This window comes from Pteropus medius, unplaced genomic scaffold (genome assembly GCF_902729225.1).
Source record: "Pteropus medius unplaced genomic scaffold, Ma_sr-lr_union100, whole genome shotgun sequence".
NCBI classification, from domain to species: domain Eukaryota; kingdom Metazoa; phylum Chordata; class Mammalia; order Chiroptera; family Pteropodidae; genus Pteropus; species Pteropus medius.
Window position 1 is genome coordinate 332,392 of NW_024345916.1, and position 21,614 is coordinate 354,005.

At 47.9% G+C, this 21,614-nt stretch overlaps 1 protein-coding gene across 9 annotated transcripts in view; it reads right to left on the reverse strand.

The window, feature by feature from the left end:
• BCAR3 (BCAR3 adaptor protein, NSP family member) overlaps positions 1-21,614 on the reverse strand; it is a 185,106-nt gene that overhangs the window by 16,963 nt on the left and 146,529 nt on the right. For all 9 annotated transcript variants that reach the window (XM_039874791.1, XM_039874789.1, XM_039874785.1 and 6 more), the window contains 4 exons: positions 12,021-12,149; positions 9,184-9,626; positions 5,849-5,952; positions 4,143-4,798 (listed from right to left, as the gene is read on the reverse strand). In XM_039874791.1, the coding sequence (XP_039730725.1) occupies positions 4,143-4,798; positions 5,849-5,952; positions 9,184-9,626; positions 12,021-12,149 (1,332 nt within the window). The remainder of the gene's footprint in view (positions 1-4,142; positions 4,799-5,848; positions 5,953-9,183; positions 9,627-12,020; positions 12,150-21,614) is intronic.

Sequence of the window (21,614 nt, forward strand, 5' to 3'; positions counted from 1 at the left end):
GAAGCTGATATCATTAACCCTGACCCTTAACTTCTGTGGTCGAGGAAGGACCTGCTGTCAGCCCTGGGGAAACGAGCCTGTGGAAATGAGCTATGCAGGGGCCAGACCGCAGAGTAGGATGCAGAATTCATACTGTGCCCTCTGGCCCTCAGTTTCCCTTTCTCTAACACAACTGCTAAGTTCACCTTTCTCTAGGACTTTGCAAAGGATCAGATGTCCTTAAAATTCCAAAAAGCTATTTGAAAATACAAGTTTTGAATCAATGACCATGTACAAGGGGGAAGAATTCTGACCTGATCTCTGGAAAGAAATTTATACCCTGCCCATGGTGAGGTAGCCCAGATGCGTACTACAGCCACACCCACTTTGCTTGTTTGTTTAGACAGCTGACCTGTCAGAGGCTCCAAACCCAGCACATCGATGGGGCACCCTCCAGTCCATACACACTGTGTGTAACAAGACTCAAAGTCTTATCATGGATTCAATTTTGTTCTGGAAGAACTAGCATCCAGAGTGAGCTCTGCTCTGAGAGAAAAGCCTCCAGTATGTTTTTCCTTCAATGTAAATGGGGTTTTACACAGAGATGCCGATGCCTGCTTGCCCTAAGGGGCCAGGTGGTCCTAAGCTCACCTGCAGGGCCTGGGCTGGGTCCTCTGGGAACACCCAGGGGTGCGCAGCTCACAGATACAGAAGAGGGATGAACACTCCTAGAGCATTTACCATGAGCTGGGCCTGACAGGACAGGGTGACATCAGTGCCTCATGATGAGGCATTCTAGCCTCCCTCTGCTCTTCTAATCTTAGCTGTCCTGGCCCTGCAGGATCTCTAAACTCTGCCTGCTCCTCATCCCACTGTTTCCGGAGCTGCTGCAGTGACGCGGGGGAGCCCTAACGGGGGGCCTGATCTGGTGCTCCTCCAGCTGCCAAGGGACCTTCTAAACTGCGATGAGTTCCCCGGGATCCGCTCACCGTCTCTGTTACTCTCAGCAAAGAATTCTGAACTGCACTATGTCCATGTAGGCTTGTCTTCCTCACTGAGCTGCAAACTGCTTTGAAGGCAGCAACCTAGCACGAGCCCAGAGTTAGAGACTGAAAAATGTCGGAGACCTGCAGGCCCTCCCCCACCTCACCCTCACTGCCCACACAGAGTGAATCTTCCATAAGCCAACCCCACCCCTCCACGGTTTTTGACATCTGAGTCTCTGCATGTGTGTGCTTTCTGCCACCTGGAAGATGCTTTTTGCGTTCTTCATCCGGCCAACTCCTATTCAGCCTTCAAAACTTATCTCAGACATCCCCACCCTGATTGCCTAGCTGCCCCAGGTTCAAGACCCTGCTTCAGAGGCCCCACTGCTCCTGTGGCTAACCCTACAGAGCATTTCCCACCCGGGTTGTGGTCTAAATTCCTGTATCACTGTCCCTCCTTGCCTCCCCCACCATGAACTGGCCTGGCCAGGCCCTCAGTAGGCGCTCGATCAAGGCTGAATACGTAATACCAATAAACATTTACTCAGCCTCACCCTGGGCCAGGCGATGGTATAGAGGGTAGTTGGCATTATTTTCCTCCTTTTATAGGGAGAGAAAGACCAGGAGAGGCAAGTAGGGTGGGGTTCGACTTAGGCAGGTCATCCCCAGAGGCTGCACTCTTAACTACTGGCCCTTACTTCTAGCCACTGTGAAGACAAGTGGGTGGGAGAGTGGCCGCACTCTGGGTGAGTGAGGACAGGATGGTACCCATTTGCAGGATGGGAATGCCTCATGGATGTCCACCTCAGCCCCAGGACTAGAGCTGAGCACTGCTGGGCAGGTAGCCTTGAGACAGACGCTCAGGACCACCCACTGTTCTGATGGTCTGGGTGTCAGCCCTGGGCTCTGTGCACGGGGTGGCAGATGCTGCCCAGTGCCCATTCTTAACTTTGAGGAGACTCCGTCTGGCTGCCACTGTATTTCGAGTGGGTAACAACAGCCCTTGTTTTATTTCTCTCTCAGACTCACTGGTTGGGCCTGCTCTGTTGGCAAAGACCTGAAGTCAGTGGTTCCAGGAAGAGGATAAGGAAATGGCAGTGGACTTGAGAGGGAGGAAGAATAACAGCTCTGCCCTTAGGGCCTGGGGGCAGGCAGAGGCCGGCTGGCTCCTGTTCCAGTCTTTGCCTTGGGGCCTCTGTCCAGCCCCTCTTCCAGGGGTGCCTAAAACCAAATGAGAGTGGGGCCCCACCAGGAGGACAAAATACAGAGAGAAACAGAACAAGAAAGAGGGCAGGCTGCATGCTCCTTCTGCTGAGAACAGACTTGGGCTCTAGTTTCATGGCTGCCAAGGCAGTGTGCGAAGGTTCCAGATCCTCTTGCAAAGAGTGCTCAGGCTTCTCACCTACTACACTACCACCAAGCCCGGCCAGAGGCCACAAGGAAGAAGGGTTCATGGCTCCTGGCGAACTAGGCTGTTCTGTGAATCCAGAGCCATGTTTCCACAAGGAGCTTCCTCTACGGAGAACCCAGACAGGTTCATGCCAGGCTCCTGGCCCACTGGCATGGTTCTGCTCTCAGATCCAGGGCCCAGTATGAGTTACTTACTAGAACAGGAATCCGATATCCTCTTACTGCCCAAACCAGTTTACCTGGAGTTAAAGTAAGAATTTAACACAGCAAATTATCTGACTACTTGTGAGCACTGCCCAAGGACACTCAGCCGGCCACGTGAACAGGCCTGCTCTTCTCGAGCAGCCCCCTTCCTGGCTGTCTTCTCGGGGCCTGCCCAGCGTCCCTCCCTGCCTCCCCAGACACCCAAGGACCACTTTCTGCTCTATCAATGAGGTCAGCTGCGTGACCCCTCAGTCGTGTTTTCAGGAAGGTTCCCTCCCCCTCAGAACAGTCAACAATGACTAATGTTCCTTAAGGCTGTCTGGGAGGCTTCCTGCCCCCCATGTGAGCCCTCGATCAACTGGAGAATTCCCTGGGGGGTGCTCAGAGACTAGATTTCCTACCATGATTCATGACCCAGGAAATTCATTTAGGAAAACCCAGGTCCTAAGTAAGCCCTGACCTTTGAAGCTAATTGACTTCACCGAGCTACCAATGAAAAAGGGCTTTAAAACCTCACAAAGGCCTCAGCTGTGGCTAAATGCAGAGCTCTGTCTCTATGCTGAGGAGTGGGCTGGGCTTGCCCCAGCCTGAGACACCTGCTTTTTAGAAATATCTCTCTGAAGAATGAGGCTGCCTGGGGTCCACCTATGAACAGAAGCCACCCGTAACTAAAGGAAACACTTCCTATCAAAAATGATGATGATATAAACATATATTTAGTCACATGGACAGTCATGATATGTTGTTTGATGACAGATTCAGGGTTTGGAATAGTATGTGCAGATGGTGCCATTTCTGTGGTAAACAGATCTGCATGCAATAATTTACATGCCTCTATATGCAGAATAAATGTGAGCAATGGTGATTACCAAGAAACTCGATTTTGTGTGATTTAAATTTTTTTCTCTTAATCTGTATCTTATAATTTTTCTAATTTACATTTTCTAATTATAATTTTAAATTTATAATATTTTATAATTTTTCTAAATTCAGCCAGTATTATAAAAAAATCAAGCTAATTTTAAAACTGTTTATTTATCTTAAATACCATTTCAATAATAATAAATATATAATATGTATACGTGTGTATGTGTGTATGTGTGTGTATATATATATATATACATATACACATGCACACATTACCAAGGCTCTGCTACTCCAGAAACTACATTTTCATCTACAATCTACTTTCCTTTGGACTTGACTTTACCAGTTCTGACAGAGTTGAGGCCAGGGGAGAATTTTAAAATCAGCCACCACCTGGGAGGATTCTGCAGCAGCTCCAGACACCAGCAGGAGTGGGGTGGTGGGGAAGGAGGCATGGCCCTCGGCAGCAGCCTGCCATCCCTCTGTTCAAGGTGAACTTTACAAGCTTCCTCCCTGAGCAAAGGTTGTCCCGGCCTAGGGTTCCCACCCCTTAAATAAATCCTCACGCTCGGGTTATCTTCAGACTCTCCCTATGAGCAAAGCACTCAAAGGGCAAGGCACAGTGAGTGCAGACTGATCCCTCTCTTCCAAACTTCCGAAAGCCGCAGCACAAAGCCCCGCTGCCCAGGCACCTACCTTGCAGTCCACGCTCAGCATGTGCTGGGCGATGACCTTGGGGTCGTTGCTGGTGAAGAGTTCTTTTGCACGCTTTAGCATTGCTGTTTCCAGGGGCTTGTTCTCGGGAGGAAGGAGCTTTGACTCAAAGTCATTGGGCCTGAATGAGGAGGTAGTCTCCAGGAGGGGCATCACAAATTTGACCTCGTCCTCCTGCCCCTTGTCCACCTGTGCTGCCACCGGCGGCTCCCAAGGCCTTGCCCTGTCATCATCTTCAAGAATCAAATAGTTGGTGCCAGAGTTTCGGGGGCCCGGCGCCCTGTTCTGCTTGGCTGTCAGCAGCTCCACATAGCTGTCCTGGGCACAGAAGGGCAGCCTTGCTCCCCTGTCACAGCCTGCGGCAAAGGCTGGGTTCAGTTCACAGTAGTTGGCCTCTGAGTTGAGACAGGTGGATGGATATGGCGGAGCCTTGAGGAGGGGTGCCTTGCAGGGCTTGGGGGGTGGCTTGGGGCACAACTGGCTGTCTGAGCCCCTAAGTGCCTCCCCTGCCCTAGTGTCCGAGGAGACCCTCCGAACCACCGCTGGGCTCAGGGTGGGCTCACTGCCCGTCCTGAACACAGGTGAGTTTGGGCAGGGGCCCGTGTCTGCACTCGGGGATTGAGGGGGCAGCTTACAGCCTGTGGAGAATAAGAAAGGGTCAGAAAAAGCTCAGCTGAGTGGAGAACACAAAACAAGAAAAACTAGGTGACAGCACCCCAGACCTTAACTCATGCTCTTGGGTTTCAATTTTCACCCTCAAAAGATAATTTAGTGTGACTACCCCATGCCCAATCTAGAGAAGAACAGAGCATTTTGAAGGCTAAGTTGGCCCCACCTCACAGTTCTGGGGGAATTTAAATCCCAATGACTTCCGACAGCTGGGCTACAAGGTCATTTTATGGTCACAGAAGGTGAGGACAGTTAGAACAGGGGAATACACTGAATGTGGAGGACAGTGAGTAACCTAATCTCACCCTAAGAAACAGAAGTCTTTAGCCACATCACATAAAGGTCCCCGAGTCACTCTCTAAGCCAGGGTGGATCCCAGGCAACTTTAAGGAAGAGCTAGGGACACACTAAGGAGGGAGAGAAAGATGCTGAGATAATCCTCAGAGAAGTAGTTTAAGGGCATCAGGAAAATCACCTTGCAGTGCTGAGGAGGGTCAGCTATAAAAATAATAAAGAACAATCTCACGGCAACCAACGGAATTGCCTACTTGGTTTCCCCATCTCCCACAGGAGAATGGAGAGGAAGAGGGGTCTCTGGACAGCTGTTCCACCAGGAGCTCGAGGATCCCCCCACCCACCTTCTGCCTTGGGAGTGGACTACGGGGGTACGTTCATTTGTCATGAAGACCACTAGTTAGCAAATGGGCTTAGAATCAGAAAACCTGAGTTCAAATGCTGGCTTAGCCGCTTACCTGATAGATGACTCTGGACAAGTTACTTAACCTCTCTTAACCTCTGTGCCTCGAAAAGAGACTAATCATGCCCATCTTGAAAGCTCATTACGAGGCTTAAATCTAGCGTAAAGTGCCCAGCTCAGAGATTCGCATCTGGGTATAGTCCTACAAACCTGTACGCATGGAGCCTTATGTTGTTCCCAAATTAGGTGATCAGGACAAACGGCCTGGAGGAAATCAGGGTCATGCTGTCCCCCTCCTCCCTGAGAACTCCCAATGACCTACCAATCGGCAGGTAGCTCTCTGACTGGTGGGCTTTCAGGGATAAGGCTCTTCTGTCCTGCATGTGATCCAGGCAGGCAGGCTGGCTGCCACTCTTCTCTTTATTTCTGATGCAAAAGACAAATGGGGTAGAAATGTGTCATTAAATCAAAAAATCTTTAGGCAGCGTCATGGAAAGTTTCTTTAAAAAGAAGATTGCTCAGAATAAGAGAGCTATGGCATAGCCAAACAGTTCAGGAATGTCTGCAAAAGGAAGAAATTGCTGATGGGGGCGATTAGTACATAATTGTGCCGTGGGCTCCATCTCCACATCCCCACGATCAATCCAGTTAGGTCTTAGGACGCCTCCTCTGAGCCTTTCCATCCCATTGAGAAAGCAGGGTAAAGGTTTCATAATACTCTCAGGAAAATCTGATGAACTTGAGTGTGTACTTTTAACAGAGCCTGAAATTACTTACAGACCCAGGAGGAATAATTCATTTAACTAACATGCGATTCCATCATGACATAACAGTATCACAGTTAGGAAGGAAGCTGTAGGGCAGTTTCTACTTCAGTGCAAATCTCCAGTCCCCCAAATAATCCACATGATCACCTAGGGAGGCCGTCCTACCCATCCTCCTGGATGCATGGGGGGTCGGGGAGTAGGAGGGGACACCACAGCCAGCCTCATTCCTGCCGAGTTGGAAAAGGGAGGAGGAGCCTGGTCACCTGGGGTCACTGTCTGGCAGCTGGAAGGCACAGAGCACAGCCATACAGCAAAAAGGTGGAACATAACTTACGACACAATTAGCTAGCATTCCTCTGTCCCTTGCCAATTCAGACTGGGAATTTCTCTAATTAGCACTGAGGAACAAAATCTCTTTTGCTAGAAGAGAAAGCACCGTATCAGCCAAGTTGTAATGAACTTTAATCGGCCCTCCCACAAGCTTATGTTACAGAAAGCACAAAGTTCTTTCCTACCTTTGCAAGCACCAAAGAAAAAAGCCAAACACTGTACCCGCCTCAAAAGCAAACAAACAAACAAACAACAACAAAAAACCAAACTCCCAGCAACAGAGAAATTCCAGTAACCCCTCAGAGATAAGGCAGGGCAGAGGTCAAATTCCAAAAGGCACTGGCTTCTGCGAAGAGATATTTAAGCAATGATCACCAGGAGCAGTCAGACTCCACTGGCCAGAATGTGGACTTGGAATGCAACCTGGCTGAGAGCTCACACCTTTGCCTAGGTGGCTGCCTGCCAGCCAACCAGTGGGCCCCACGTCAATGAAGGTGCAAGAGCCACTGAAGGGGTGGGGGCAGGGCGTCGAGCCATCTCTTCCCTTGATCCCACCCCACCCCCATGGTTAGACATTTCTGGGCCTGCTGCCTTTGCCCAGAGGTGACAAAGCTTATGAAGCTCTGCTTTCAAAGGGCAATCAGGAGAGTGGCTCTGTTAGGCCTATTTCCTTAACTTAGAGACGTTCTCAGCCTTTCTTTCATTACATATCTTAAAAAAATAGTTATATTTTAAATTCAGGTCTCTGAGGGCAGACCAGGACGCCTTCCTCCCAGTACCGTACTCGGCAGGGGTTCTCTGTGTTGACAACTACACTGGTTCTGTTCATGACACTGAATCCCTGTTCATCAGTTGAGCAGCCAACCCCAACTCCCAAAAGAAACAGAAGGAAAGGGTACCCTTTTAATATTTTAAGGGACTTCAAGTCCAATCTTATTACTGTGTAAAGGAGAATTTCTAAATATCTTAGATAAAAGTTTTTCCTCCCTCCCTGCACTGCCCTAAGTCTTACATTCTACTGCCCCTAGAAAATAATAATTGTTATGATTATTAACACTTAGCTAGCCCTTATTATGTGCTGGCACTGTTCTAAGCACTTTGCATATTGTAAATCATTTAACCCTCACAAGCCTGCTTTTCCAGATGAAGAAAGTGAGGCCTGGAGCAGGTAAGTAGCTTGCCCAAGGCTGACCAGGTAAACAGCGGGCCAGTACCTGTGCCCAGGCGGGCGGGGTCCATAGCCAGACACTGATAAGCATCTCCCAGAACTTCCTAGTAGGGCGGCCTTAATTTGTGTGACTCAGAGTCCTGTATCATGCTTCTGAATTTCTGCAGTCTAGAAAGTACAAGTTTACGACATTTCTTCCTGGTCCAGAAAGAAAACCAGTAAGTGGAATAAAACATGTTGGCTTAAGTGTGTAAGCTCAGAGCCAGAGAAGGAAGCTGTGTGACTTGAGGGGCCGGGGGCTGGTCTTTGCCCACCATGCCTACCTCTTCCCTGCTTTCCTTTCCTAGCACAGTTTAGATAATATGCACAATGTGCACACGCACTCTTAGCTGCACAAGAGACAGGTCCTACGTAAATATAGGCACGCTGCTGGTAGTTGACAGTAGGGTCTTGCCTTGGGGCCCAGTTTTCTGAACTCTCCTCCATTCCCCAAGGTCCAGAATGCAGACCCAGGCTCTTGTCATCTCGTCTTAGGAATCTCTTTTCTTCTGAGTCAACCACCCTTTCCACGTGAACCAAGCCCTAATCTAAGCCTTCAGGCCTAACTCCCCCACCGAACCCCAGAACTGTTGCTGAACACTGGGACTCAGCAAGCACACAGTCATATCTCAGATGGAGCAACCAGTTTTTCCTCCAAAGTCTACATACTCTGGTCCCTCCTGTGGTATTCGGCTGCCCTTCTCCACTTTCCCCAAATGCAGAAGAGTCCTGGGAAGCCTGGTTCCTGAACCTCCGCGACTCATTAAACTGGTCTTGCAGCTCCTCTCTCTCCCCTCGCTCCTTTTGCATATCCAAGTCTATTCTTAGGACACCCCATTCACCATGTTGAATCTTTGAGGCTCCCCTGAACTCTGTAGCCTGGCATCAAGGCCTCTGAGATCTGGCCGGGGTCACCCTTAAGCCTACTCCTGCCAGCCCCTAACGTGGAACCTTTGCTTCAGCCCCACTGTTTACTCACTCCAAGCCACCTTTGCCCCTTTCTATCTCTACCTGCATGCTCAGGCTGAACCCCACCTGGAACACCCTCCTTTGCAGCATCTATCCATATTTCCCCTAGCCTTCAGACCAGCCAGAATCCTACCTCTTCACAAAATCTCTCCTGGCTAACCCCGCCTTCCTCAGCAACTCCATCATTTATTTTTGGCACCAACTCGATCGGGAACAAATCATGCACAGCCTCGTGACAGCTATCCCAGTAACGCTTGGCATCTTATTAACATCTTTTATTTCTCCTCTGTTCCAGAGTGAGCTCCTCATCTGCCTGCCCAAGCACAGGTGCATCCGGAGTGCCCCCTCACAGTCCCGACACCACCTGAGGAGGCCCTGACCTACCTGAGGAGGTTTCCTCTGGCCAAGCTCGGCTCTCGGGCCTGGACGCTGCCCATGGTCAGGCTCAGCCTCTTGGCCACGTCTGGCCTTCCCTCGCCAAGGCTGCCCTCCTGGGCCCGGCCTGGAGAGGTGCCATAGCGCTCCTCCAGACACCGCAGGGGCACCGTCCTGTTGATGGGCTGGAAGATGATGGCTCCGCTCTGCTGGGAGATGGGCCGGCGATTGCCCACGTAGCAGCGCACCAGGCCGGGGATGGAGTCGAAGCTCTCCATCTCGAATTGGTACTGCACGCGGCTATAGGCCTCGCTGAGCCGCAGGACCGTCCGGCGGATCTTGAAGTGCTGAGCGAGGTTCTTCCACTGACAGGTCAGGACAAAATTTCCAGGGCTGGACAGAGAGTCTCTAACTAGGAAGTCGCCATCTCGCTGCACAAGTTTTTCTGACACCTTGGGGACAAAACGGTGGGTGAGTAGGAAAGGCAAGCGTACATTCCTTCTAAAAGCCGCATTTCTCCCCCACTTCTTTGGGCCAGTGGAAGACAATGCCATTATGTCTCTTCTTCCTCAGTTGGCTCTTGATTTTTTTCAAATGTCAAGTTCTTAGAAGACCCATTTGTTCACTTAAGAACTACTTGCTGACCACTTACTATGTGCCAAGTACTACGGTAGGCACTGGGTTTATAGCAGTGAATGAAGCAGACTCCCCACTGTCCCCACTGTCCTGAAGCTTCTATTTTGAGTAGAGAGATTCTATTTTAGTGAGGATAAATAAGCAACAGGTATGGTATAGCAGATGTCGTAAGTTAAGGAAAAAGTAAACTGAGAAGGGAGAAAAGAAGTGCTTGGGAGGGGATGAGAGCTGTCCTTTTAAACAAGTTGGTCAAAAGGGTGTCATGAGAAGATGACATTTATACATACCTGAAGGATATAAAGCGATAGAAAATAAGAAATAAGAAAATTAGTGTCTAGTGGATCTGATCCCCCCTGCCAACAATTCTGAGCATATTGATACTGGAGGGCCTGGAACAAAGTTGGGCCTGGTCCCGCATCTCACAAATTTAGTGGAAGGATTATACATTTGCATACGTAATATATGTAAAGCACTAGTACAGTGCCTGGAACACAGCAGTTGCTCAAAAATTGCTAACTATGAGGATGCTGATGTTTATAGCAAAAGGTGCACCGCGGTCGTTCCTGTAGCCAGACTGCCTGGGTTTGCACTCTGCCTCTGCTATGTGTCTTTGGACAAGTTACGTACTCTCTCTGTGGTTCAGTTACGTGATCTGTAAAACAGGGATGATGTTATCTATAGAACAGCTATAACGATTTAAAAGTGTAAAATGTTAGCTACCACATGATTTTTGTTGCCATGTTCACTGACGATCTGGAATAATGTATAGCTGAGAATTTACACCCGTGGCAAGTGGAAAACAGATTTTATGATCACAATAAGGAGAAGAATGGTGGGGACAGTCATTGGTTTTACAAACTCTGACAATTTTTCCAGGCCATTCCAACATTTAATCAGTTAGCTTAGAATAGCATGCTACCATGGTTACTTTAAAATTGCATCTTTGCCTTAAAAATATTTTTCCACATGGAAATTCCATTTCTTGAAATCGAGCCTGAGGAAATAATTACAGTTATGAACATAGTAGTTACCTTAAAGGATGTTTGTCAGAGAACCCAATAAATAATGGTGCATGTGTACGATGAACATACATACAATGTAGAATGGTGTAGAAGAAAATTTTATAGCTGGAGAAAATTCCCAGGATATATCATTAAGTGGAGAAAGTGGGCTACCAAAAAGCATATGCAGTATGATCTCATCCTTAATTTAGACAAGTCTGGGAGGGTTTATATAAACTGTTCACAGTGGCTATCTCCAGGAGGGAGAATTATGGGTGAGAGTTTAATTTTCTTCTTTTTTTGTTCCCTGTGTTTTCTGCAATCAATTTTAAACTAAAAAAAAAAAAAAAAAAAAAAAGAGGAAAAGATAGAATAAGGATTATTTCTTTTATAGTGCTAAGAAATCTGCTACATTAAAAAAATAATTCACAACATGATGCCCTTCCTCCTACCCACCCCTTTCCTGTCATGTTATCCTGGGTGAATGACCAGCCAGAACAGGTTACAATAAAAACCCAAAGAAAATTCTGTACCTCAATTCTGTACTTATTTTATTTTTCAATTTCTATACTACTAAACAAAATAACATTATTCATGGCTATCACCCAAACAACAATCACACAAAGTACATTTTAGCCCATGATTCTGTGGTCACTGGTATAATTCTTCTTCTTCCCCATCTCTGGGCCAGGGGGTCGAGTAGGGGAAGGATGGAGAGTGAAGATTTGCCAGCCATACTAGGGCATAGGAGGCCTCATTGCTCTGTGCCACTGGCCCCCACGATACCATTCTTTTCCCTTGAAATTAAGCCACTGCCTTAGAAAGGACACACTCCAAAGGGCATGAGGCTGCAGGTGGCTGGCCTAGAGTTCAATCATCTGAACCACAGCCTGGCCTTGCACTTCTTAGGTACCGCACTGTGGCTGCTGCCTCCTGCCCACTCTGTGCTTACCGCCCACAGAGATACCTGCTTTTCCGTCACTCACTCACTGGGTGTGTGGGATGCCCTTTGCTTTTCTGATCTTAGCTCTTCCTAAGGCGTCTTTAGAGATAGGCCTAAGTTAGTCACTTGGGCCACTTTGTAGTATCTGTTTTTGGCTAAACTGAGGCTCACTTCCATGTGGCCCTGATGTGTGACCCTGCAGGGTCATCGATCTGGGCGTCGTCTGAGAACAGCCACGCGTGCGCTGGCGGGGAGCTGGCAGGTACCTGTCGGGGGATGCGGCCGTGGTACCAGGCGTGGCTGCGCAGGTCCTCACTGCTCAGCAGCAGCTCCTCCTCCAGCTCCTTCCTCAGCCTCTCTGGGGTTCCGTCCATGACGTGCCTCTCCTTGGAGAACTGCAACACAGGGTTGACAGTGACTTTCCACCATGCCCAGGCCGGCCAGGCCAGCCGAGGATGACTGACTACCCGCCTTGTGGTAGGCCGCTTCGCCAATCGAACCGGAGTGTGCCCAAAGCCCAGTTCAGGTAGGGGAGCCTGGATAATGATTACAATTAGCTGTGACCTTTCATTTCTCTGGCTGTAAGTGTGTGGTAAAACTTTCACCTGCACAGGGGACTGTGATAAGAGAGTCAGCCAGGCCGTTCCTTTTATCAGTCTACTCAGGTAGCAGTTAAAAACATAGGGAGCTGGGCAGGGGTGCCAGAGAGAGAGAGATGTGTGGATATGAGGCACGTTGAGGCCACAGGGGAGCTTCCTCGTTCTCCGTCAGAAATGCTCTGGGAACTGAACACGGAGCTGGGGAAGACAGCAGTTCCCAACTGGCCCACGGTCCTAGGCCGATAGTGGTGGCCTGAGGTCTCTGCAAACTCCATTTCAGGAACTGAATCAGGCTTTGGAGACTTTTAGAGCAATTGGATAGAATAATTTTGTGTCTCTTGAATCTATTAATAGAAGTCTACATTTATATTTTGTATGTCTTTAATTTCATTTTTCTAGTATTTCATTTTTATGACAGACTGGAAATCGAAACTTTAAATCCAAACAAACAACTGGTCCTTCACCTCAGAAAGTTTGAGAACCACTGATCTAGGTCACTGCACAGCAGCCAGGACAGCAGGTCTGGGTGGGCAACACTGGCTCTCCGTTCGATTTCAAACTCATGCTCACTTTCAACATGTGAACTTGGACACCTGCCCAGTTCCCAGCAAAACCAGGCTCAGGGACAGCTGACTGAAGGTCATGGAAGCAGGAAAAGGCCATGTCCTTGTGTTTTCCCAAGTTCCCCAGCTTGTCCTCAAAAGCCCTCTAGAACCACAAAACTATCCTCACCACACTGCTCAGCACCTTAGCAGGGAAAGAACCTCAAATCCCTCTTCGCCAAAGAAAAGGAAAACAGATTTGGGATTTTACAGGAGGATTTTTATTCTTGAGTCTTTCTGGGCATGTTGGCCCATGAAGGCACTGGCAGCAGAATAACTCAGGGGCCACTTTCAAGGTGAGGCTCTGGTTTACTAATTGTTTACTTCCCCCTTCTGCTCTTCCCCACCATTGTTCTTCTCAGTGCAGGCAGGAGTGTCTGATAAGCTGAATTCTGTCAGAGAGGCTGATGTCAGCTGCCCAAGATGCCTGCAGGCAGTGACGTCTGACAATGTCTGCTTTGATCATTAATTATATACAGGTGCGTCTGAACACAGCTCACTGGAAAGACTTGAGTATAGAATGTAGACTGTCAACCGGGCCACATTTACTGTTAGTTTATTGTCTGTCTTGCCTCCCACTCAATTATAAGTGTCCCAAGAGCAGAAACCCACCTGCCTTCTTCCCAGCAGCCCTCAAGCAATCCCTAAATATATTGGGCACTCTATTCACTGAATGAACAAAAATACCCCAAGATGAAGAACATCTATGGCTTTTTCTTACTTATAGAGATTCACCTCTTTACTGTCAAATTATTCGAAGCCCTATTTTATCTGGGCATGTTCCGATACAGCTAAAGCAGTTCTCCCTGGTGACTAAGTTCTGGCCAATGAAGGGTAAACCACAGTGTTGGTGAAACTTCTGAGCTGAGATGTGATGCCAGGAGCTGCAACACTGTCCTGGACCATGAGGAGGAAGCCACACCCTAGGAGTGGGGAGCAGGAGGCAAGAACCAGCCCCGGTCCCTCACAGCTGTGGGGTCGACACACTGGCCCCAGACTGCCTGCCTGCAGTTCTTCCACGTGATAGTCTGTCTTGTTTAAGCCCGTTATTTTGGGTGTTCCTGTCAGTGGCAGCTGAACTAAATCCCAAGGATACTGTGACCCTGGCCCCTATTTAGGTATTCCGATGGTCCGTATGCCCAGCCTAAATCCTTGCGCTGCGTCCTGGGCCCACCTCTTTTTGGTCTGAGCTCTAAAAATGTAGAGATCCGCAGGACCTATCCTCTGTGAGCCTCTTCTGAAAGTGTACCCTCCCGCATTTCTCTCTGGATTCTCCGATGCCTAACACTTAGGGGTTACTTCCCCAACCCCACTCCGCTCTCTCTTTCTCAGCATCTCTCCTAAACATCAGATGTTTTAGCAGTTTATATGCAACAACCTTTCACTCCATCTTTTGAGGTATACTGTTTTATACTTGTTAACAAAAAAAATAAAATCAGCTGTCTTGTTACTTCTGTCCTAACTCCTTAGAGGAGAATACACAACTATAGTTTTCTCCCTGGGGACTCTGGAGATAGGGCACTATAGGGAAGTATCTAGAGAGGAAAGAAAAGAAGCTTAGTAAGATTGATCCAAATATTTGGGAGAGAAGACCAAACATCAAAAAATATGCCCTTAAACTCTTGAATAAATTGTGAAAAGTTAGGAGGTTATGCAATTGCCTAAACCTGTATTTTAAAGGGGGAGGAGAAAAGAGATAGGGAGGGAGATGAAGAGGGACAGGGGGTAGAGGAAGGAGTTGTAAGGAGGGAGGAAAGGAGGGAGGGAAGAAGGGAGGAAGGCAGATCCAGAGCAAGTGAGCAATTGCAGAGAACTCTTCATTTCGAGTCAATGAGGGCTGGTTCTACTACTCTAAAACTAGGGTTGGCTGCTGGGAGCTGCGGCCTCAGTAGACGATGCCATGCCATGTCTCTCAAACAAACGAAGAAGGTAATTCAAAACCCACCCACATATGGTCACCCTCATCATTGAAGAATGGTTATTTTGGGGGTGGGTGCCTTCTAGAACTTTCACTTACCATTGTAAGCACATATATAAATGCAACTTTGATTATCCTTCCCAAGTGCCTATATTTTGAGACCTTGACCTTGGCGACTATGATTTTGCCACTATAGATAAGAACTTTGCTGGGCTGTCAACCCCGTGGTTGGTGAGGAATGACCATATAAGGAAATTTGACGAAATGTACCCATTCGTATTCCTGAGAGCACTGTGATTGACATTAGAGCTCCCTGGGGATCAGGGATGCAACACCTGCTTCATGGGACAGGTCACAAACGTCTCTGACCAAACTTTTGCTAACAGTGCCCCCTTCCACTTACTTATCGCCTTCTGGGAGGAATTTTAATTTTTCCCATTTCGGTCATGGCCTAGGCTAGTTTGGGGGTATTTGAGCCTATAAAGTAAATTCTAGTGATTTAAGGTAACACAATAGTACCTCTGCCCTTGGCAATGATTTTATCCCATCTGTGCGGTAACCTGTGTCCTCTGAAAGTCTAGTTCTACTCCTGCCTTTCTTTAGACGACATTCTGAGGAAAGCATAGGAGAGAGAAGTTTTTACTCACACTGTGTCCACTGCATTATTTCACACATAGCCTAGGATTAAGCATGAGAGAGGACAGAACAAGGGGCAGGTCTCGGGACTCCAACAGCTTCCAATCTTGGGGAAATAAAGAGGACACGAGCATATTTTGTAAATCATGTCCAGTTCTTACAGCCTTTTCTTCTAGTTCATATTTTCCCACTCTTTCACACTGGTATCTGCAGACATCTTCTGAATTCGACGTGTCCCAGAGACAGCATAATACAGTTCTGCTCCCCCAGAAAGTGTACACTGAATAGACATATGCAGCGCTCACTGGCCCTTTGGATTTTACATTTTTCAACTGCCAGAGAGAGAGACAGACAGCAAGAAAACTCACAAATTATCAATCTTTCACAGAAATGCTATACGTGTTACTAATGACCATATTATAATAATACTTTTTGTTCAAGCTCAAACTACTCTCTAACTATTTGCCCCTGAATTTGAACATCATTCCTAGAAGGCAAGTCAGATTCCTTGTTTTGGAGCTTCGTATCTTGAGGGAGATGGTGGCAGTGAAGGGAGGCCAGAGACAGAGGTGACTTGTTGCACAGGCTCAGGCCCTGGCCATCCTGAGCTCTGCCCCACAGGAAGGGAAGTTGCTGGGCTTTGGATGAAGGACATTCTGCCCACAGGTCTCGACAGGTTCACTCCAGGGACCGAATCCACCCACAGCCACCATGAGAGAAAGATGCAGGTAAAACCCACATCTTTGACTCCAAGGCTTGAGCCGCCAGAAATTTGGGAGCGGTTCTTTTGGGGTGGTGTGTAAGAAAAGGTGCTATGTACATAAATTAAGTAATAAGCATACCTTGAGCAGGAAATAAAGAAAGGAAGGAATGGGGGAGGGGAAGGGGGGATGGTAAGTAACTACTATATCATGGTTACCCACTTACATGGTTCCCACTAGCTTTGGGGTCTGAGATGAGAGGTGGTGGGTAAACTGATAACTAGGGCAAATGCAGGGGTAGATGAAGCCCACGCTTGCCACATCAAATTGAAGGTTAGTTAGGAAATTCATAAGTTACTACCATTGTTGCTTTCCATGGAAATCTGAGTTTGGCTACACCTTTCCTATAGCCAGCATTTTAATAACCTTTATGGCAGCAGATGTAATAGCACAGTGTTTAAGAGTATGGCCAGCCTGTCCTCTCCATCCACAGGCTACTGTGCCACTGGCTGGCTGAGTGACTTTGGACAGGTGACTTTACCTCTCTATAGAGCATCATGCTCCTGGTCTGCAAAATGGGGATAATATGTGACGAGATGTTAATAAGGATGAAATGGACCACTATCTGCAAAGCACTTAGACCATACCCTGGCACACAGTCAGCATTAACTGTTAACTGTTAACCAGGCTGCTACTCCCCTGGTCATATAAACAAACAGTTCACGTTTGAGGTGGTTAAGGTCTAATGCATGGCGGCACAGAGAGTTCTGTTTGGAAGGAAGCAGTTAAGGAAAGCAGCCTGGCACTTGTCTCAGTGCCTGCTGGCTGCCTGGAACAGGTTTGTTTCTTCAATCCTCTCGCCTGCCCCAGCACCTCTGGTCCGGTTACAGGGCCAGGACTGGTCCTAGCTTGCTCAGGCCGGCTCAGAAAATCATGCATATAACTCTGAAAATGGAATAAACATCTCTGCAGCCCCACAAGGCCCCCGGCAAGTCTGGTCTTGACAGGCTGAAATAGCCAGAGCCCAGGAGATGGCTGGGAAACACATTCTGGAGGCTCAGAGCCAGCTCCATGAACGTGCCGGGAACCTTGATTAACATGGAAGCCTATATTTCAACCGTTCTCCCAGGAAGAAAAAGCTATTTCTGCTGGGGAGGAATGGAGAGCGAGGTCTCATCTTGCAAGGGCTGCATGACATTAGAGCCTGCATTTGAAATCTGGCACAACAATGGGACCCGAGGTTTGTGTTCCTCAGTGCTGGGATAAGGGAGGGTGTGCTCACCAGCATGTGTGGGAAAGCCCCAGAGGAGGCTTCTGACACTCATTTGCATGTAGGAGACAGTTGAGAGGATTAAAAAAAGATGGCATCTGCATTATAATTAATATTGATTTTACTCTGTCCCTTTAGTAAGAAAAGCTGCCCAGTTCCCACAGAATTTTAAATTGTGCAAATCACCAGCAAAGACCCAGTCCCCTGGCCCGGGAGCTGAGAGCGGAAAGAGAAAAGTCTGCAGAGGCGCCATTTCAGGGCCATCGAGAATCATGACTAAGCAATTTGCCAACCATCCGGCTGCCAGCAGGGGATGACAGCCCTGGTCCCTATCCTCACGAAGGGCACAGTCTGGGAAGACCACACACACGGAGAAACAGTTTAACAATCCCTGAGCACTGGAAACACACTGCCTGGATCTTACCCCTGCCCTGCCTGCTCTGTGTCCTGAGAAGTCACTCCACCTCTTTGCCCTTTCGTTTTCTCCTGTGTCAGAATGAGAAAAGTCACCTTGGCCCCATGTGGGGTGAGGGGGAGGAAGGAGAGGATGGGGAATCAGGGTTGGCCCTTGAGGATAAAACTTGAGAACAGGAGGCGGGTATTTGGGGCATTTGAGCTAAGAGTAGTTGGGCTTGGGTGGATGGAGGTTCCAGTTGGGGAGGTGAGGAGTTGAAGCACACAGAAATACAGCAGCAGGGGAGAGGAGGGAGGGAGGAGGAGGGGAGAGAGAGAGAGAGAGAGAGAGTTTAGAGCGGAGATGAGCGAGAGAGAGAGAGAGAGAGAGAGAGAGAGAGAGAGAGAGAGAGTGTGTGTGAGTGTGAGGGAGTGTGTGTGTGTGTGTGAGATATGTGTGTATCACCCTTCCTCCTGCCAGGGGAGCTCCGTCTTTTTCTCCAAGCCTGTGGTTCAGACTCTACCTTCCTGGCCATCGCTGGTTGATCCGGGTAAGGGTCCCTGGCCTAAGCTGGCCCAATCAGAGTTCTTTCTGGTATTTTTCTAAGTGGAACTGAGTAAAGAAGACACTACCCACTCTGCTGAAAGTATCATGCATGATACTCTGAAGTATGGAGGTTGCTTCGCCTTGTGTTTCCTGCCAGGTGGATCAGGCGAGTGCACTGAGAATGAAACCAGCATGCAGAGGGACGGAAGGTGTCCAGTGGCACACACAGCCCTAAGCCCCAGCTGATTACATCGACCTGTAAATTCCACTCGTGACCTAAGTCCCGATCCAGGAAAACAGGGATTGAATGGAGGGGAGCCTGCCACTGCAGGCTGAGGAGTTACATGTTCATACTCCAGATACTGAAGAGTATTGAAAATCTCTGTCCAGTTATTGGGGTGATCACTTCCTAAGTTTTATAGACATCTAATCACTGTGTTGTACACCTGAAATTAATATTGTGTATCAACTGTAATTGAAAAAAAAATTAAAATTAGAAATTTAAGAAAAAGAAAGAAAATCTCTGTCCAGGAAGGCAGCAGGTAAAAAAAAACAACCCCCCTACCCCTACTTTTAGAGAGATCAATCTGGCTACAGTGAGCAGAACAGATTAGAGGGGGCTGGAGGCACAAGGTTAGTCTCTTTTGAAATGCGCTACTGATGAAATTTCCATCTCTAGCCCTTAAGGTTGGTGCCAAGGTAGGATTTACCAGAATCTACTTCAGAACTCAGATGTCATCAGTACAGATGAACAGAACTCATCTTTTCTGCAAAGTATGGTCCTCCTCCTTTCCTGCTTATTGACACCACCTCTGCCCTCATTACCCAAACTAGAACCCTCAGAATTGGCTTCCACTGATCAAGAAATTCATAATTCTACCTCTTACCAATGCTAATTCTAATCTCCACTGAGGTTACTTGGTTCTATTATTCCTGAACTTCTGTTATAGCACCCCGACAATTTTCCTCACCTCTGTCTCTGGTCCTATAACCTACCTACGATGTCACAGACTTAGCCTATCACTCCTGGCTCAGAGATTTTAGTCAAGGGGTGCCCCCGCTGGGGCTGACAAGAGATCCAGAGTCTCTTCTAGACTCCCCACAAAAAAAAAATGGATGGGCTTTTTATGCTTAGTTTCTACTCACCCAGGGCTCAGACCTGGTCCATGGGGGGCACACCCCCCATCCTGCCCTATCCTCCCAGATCTCTGAGCTTTGAACATATCCCCTGCAGCCCAGTGAGCTGAACCACAACCACTGCTATATACTGACATTACATACAGGAATCCAGGTCTGAATTTACTAGGAGGCCCAGATCAGGAGAAGGCTGTGGACACCTAAGCGAAGCCTCCTTGCGGACCCCAGAAATAACTGGCAGATCCTTGATTGGTAGGGAAGACGAGCAAGGGTACTGTCATGCAATGGGGCCCATGAGTCATCAGATAGGGGGCTTTAAAGTTTTTAGATCTTTATCTGGGTCCATGGGTTGCTGAAGCCTGGGGAAATATTTGTTTTGTTCTGAAGGGCTCACAGTCACATACAAATGAAATCTAAAGCCTTCATAAGGCAGGTGATACCCTTCTCCATCTGGCCCTGAGCTCTCTTCCTTATACGCACTGATACAGGGGCCCTGGTGGCAGGGACCTTCCATGGCTCTCTGAATAGATTGTCCCTTATGTTCCTCTTCCACGCTTCTGTCACATGTCCAGCAGACAGACACACCTGTAGAGGTGCCAACTGTACAGGCTTGTTAGAGCCCAGGCTGGGGAATGGGGAATGGATAGAGGGGAGGATGAGGCCTTGAAGGCCGCACTAAATTACTCTGATTTTATCTATGGGGGCAGAGAATACACCAACAGACCCTACACTGCTGGGCACTTGCTCTTTGGGGACAGAGGCCATGTCTTATTTGCCTTTGGCTCCTAGAGCCTAGTGCGGTGCCTGTCACACAGCAGGTAACCAGTAAACACTTATTGACCAGAACTAAGTTTGGCTTCTTGCCCTCCTTGTGGCAGCTTCCTTGTCACTGGGTGGGGAGGAAAGGAGAGAGTTTGGAGGTTGGTCAAAGATAGGCAACATTGGCCACCCTTCTAGACTTCTCTTAACTTGTTTCTTTATGCACCTTTATGTCACAGGACTACCCAACCTAATGCACAAGCTGGCTCCGTGCCTGACACACAGTAGGTACTCACTTGGAACGATGTAGAATTTGAACCTCCTTTCTAAGATGACTTCTAGCCACAAGAATTAACTTCACTAAAGAATTTTTTTTTTCTTTTAAGATTATAAAATCCATCAAAGGTTTTAGAGATATCTTGCTCTGGAGAATTTAGTTGTGATGGAATAAAAAAGCTAGAAGTTGGAACAACCAATTTCTACTTAGGCATATGTTTGTTTACTGTTTATTTGAGTTCAAAGTCAATAGTTTTTGGGGTTCTGAGTAGTATTAAAATGTTCCATCTGTGCAGAGTGACGCTGACCACTTGTGAGAAGGCACTTTCTCTTGGCGGCAAGCACTTTACAGGCATATATCTCAAAATTAACAAGTACATGTAGTTATAGCTGGCTCCAGCTGGCTCACAGGTCTGTAGAACACAGGTGTCCGAGTGGCAGTGTGAGAGTGCAAGAAGGTTTTGTGTTTTGCACAAGGCTTAGAGGTCCTGGTACCTAGAGTATATATCCGTCAGGGCCTTGGATGCTTAGTTGGTAAATTTTTTTGGTTGAATTTTCACAATGATTTTTGCTAGTCATTCAGTCTATGATCAAGATTGGCAATTAACTTGCTTGAAATGAAAAAAAAAAAAAAAAGAGGAAGGAATGCGTGCATGAAAATAAGGAGAAGGAGGAGGGAGAGGGGAGGAGAAGAAGGAGAGAGCAAGCTCCTGGGCTATGCTCTCCTAGTTAGGAGTGTCAGGTCACAACACCCAGAATGCCACCAGCTTTCAAACAAAAGCTTCTTTCTTCTGCCCTGAGCCGGCTTATCAGTTGAGGGGAAGGTCAACAGCAGTCAGGCCTCTCATCAAATTGTACCAAACAACAAACACCACAGGTCAGGTTTCTAGAAATCCCATCCAGAAATTATGATCACAAACGAAGTTATAAGTCTGACTTGGGATCTGGATCATTGTGTAAAATTGGCCTAATTTCAGAGAGAAGACTCTGCCCTCTGATGAGCTGGTGGGAAACCCCTCAGG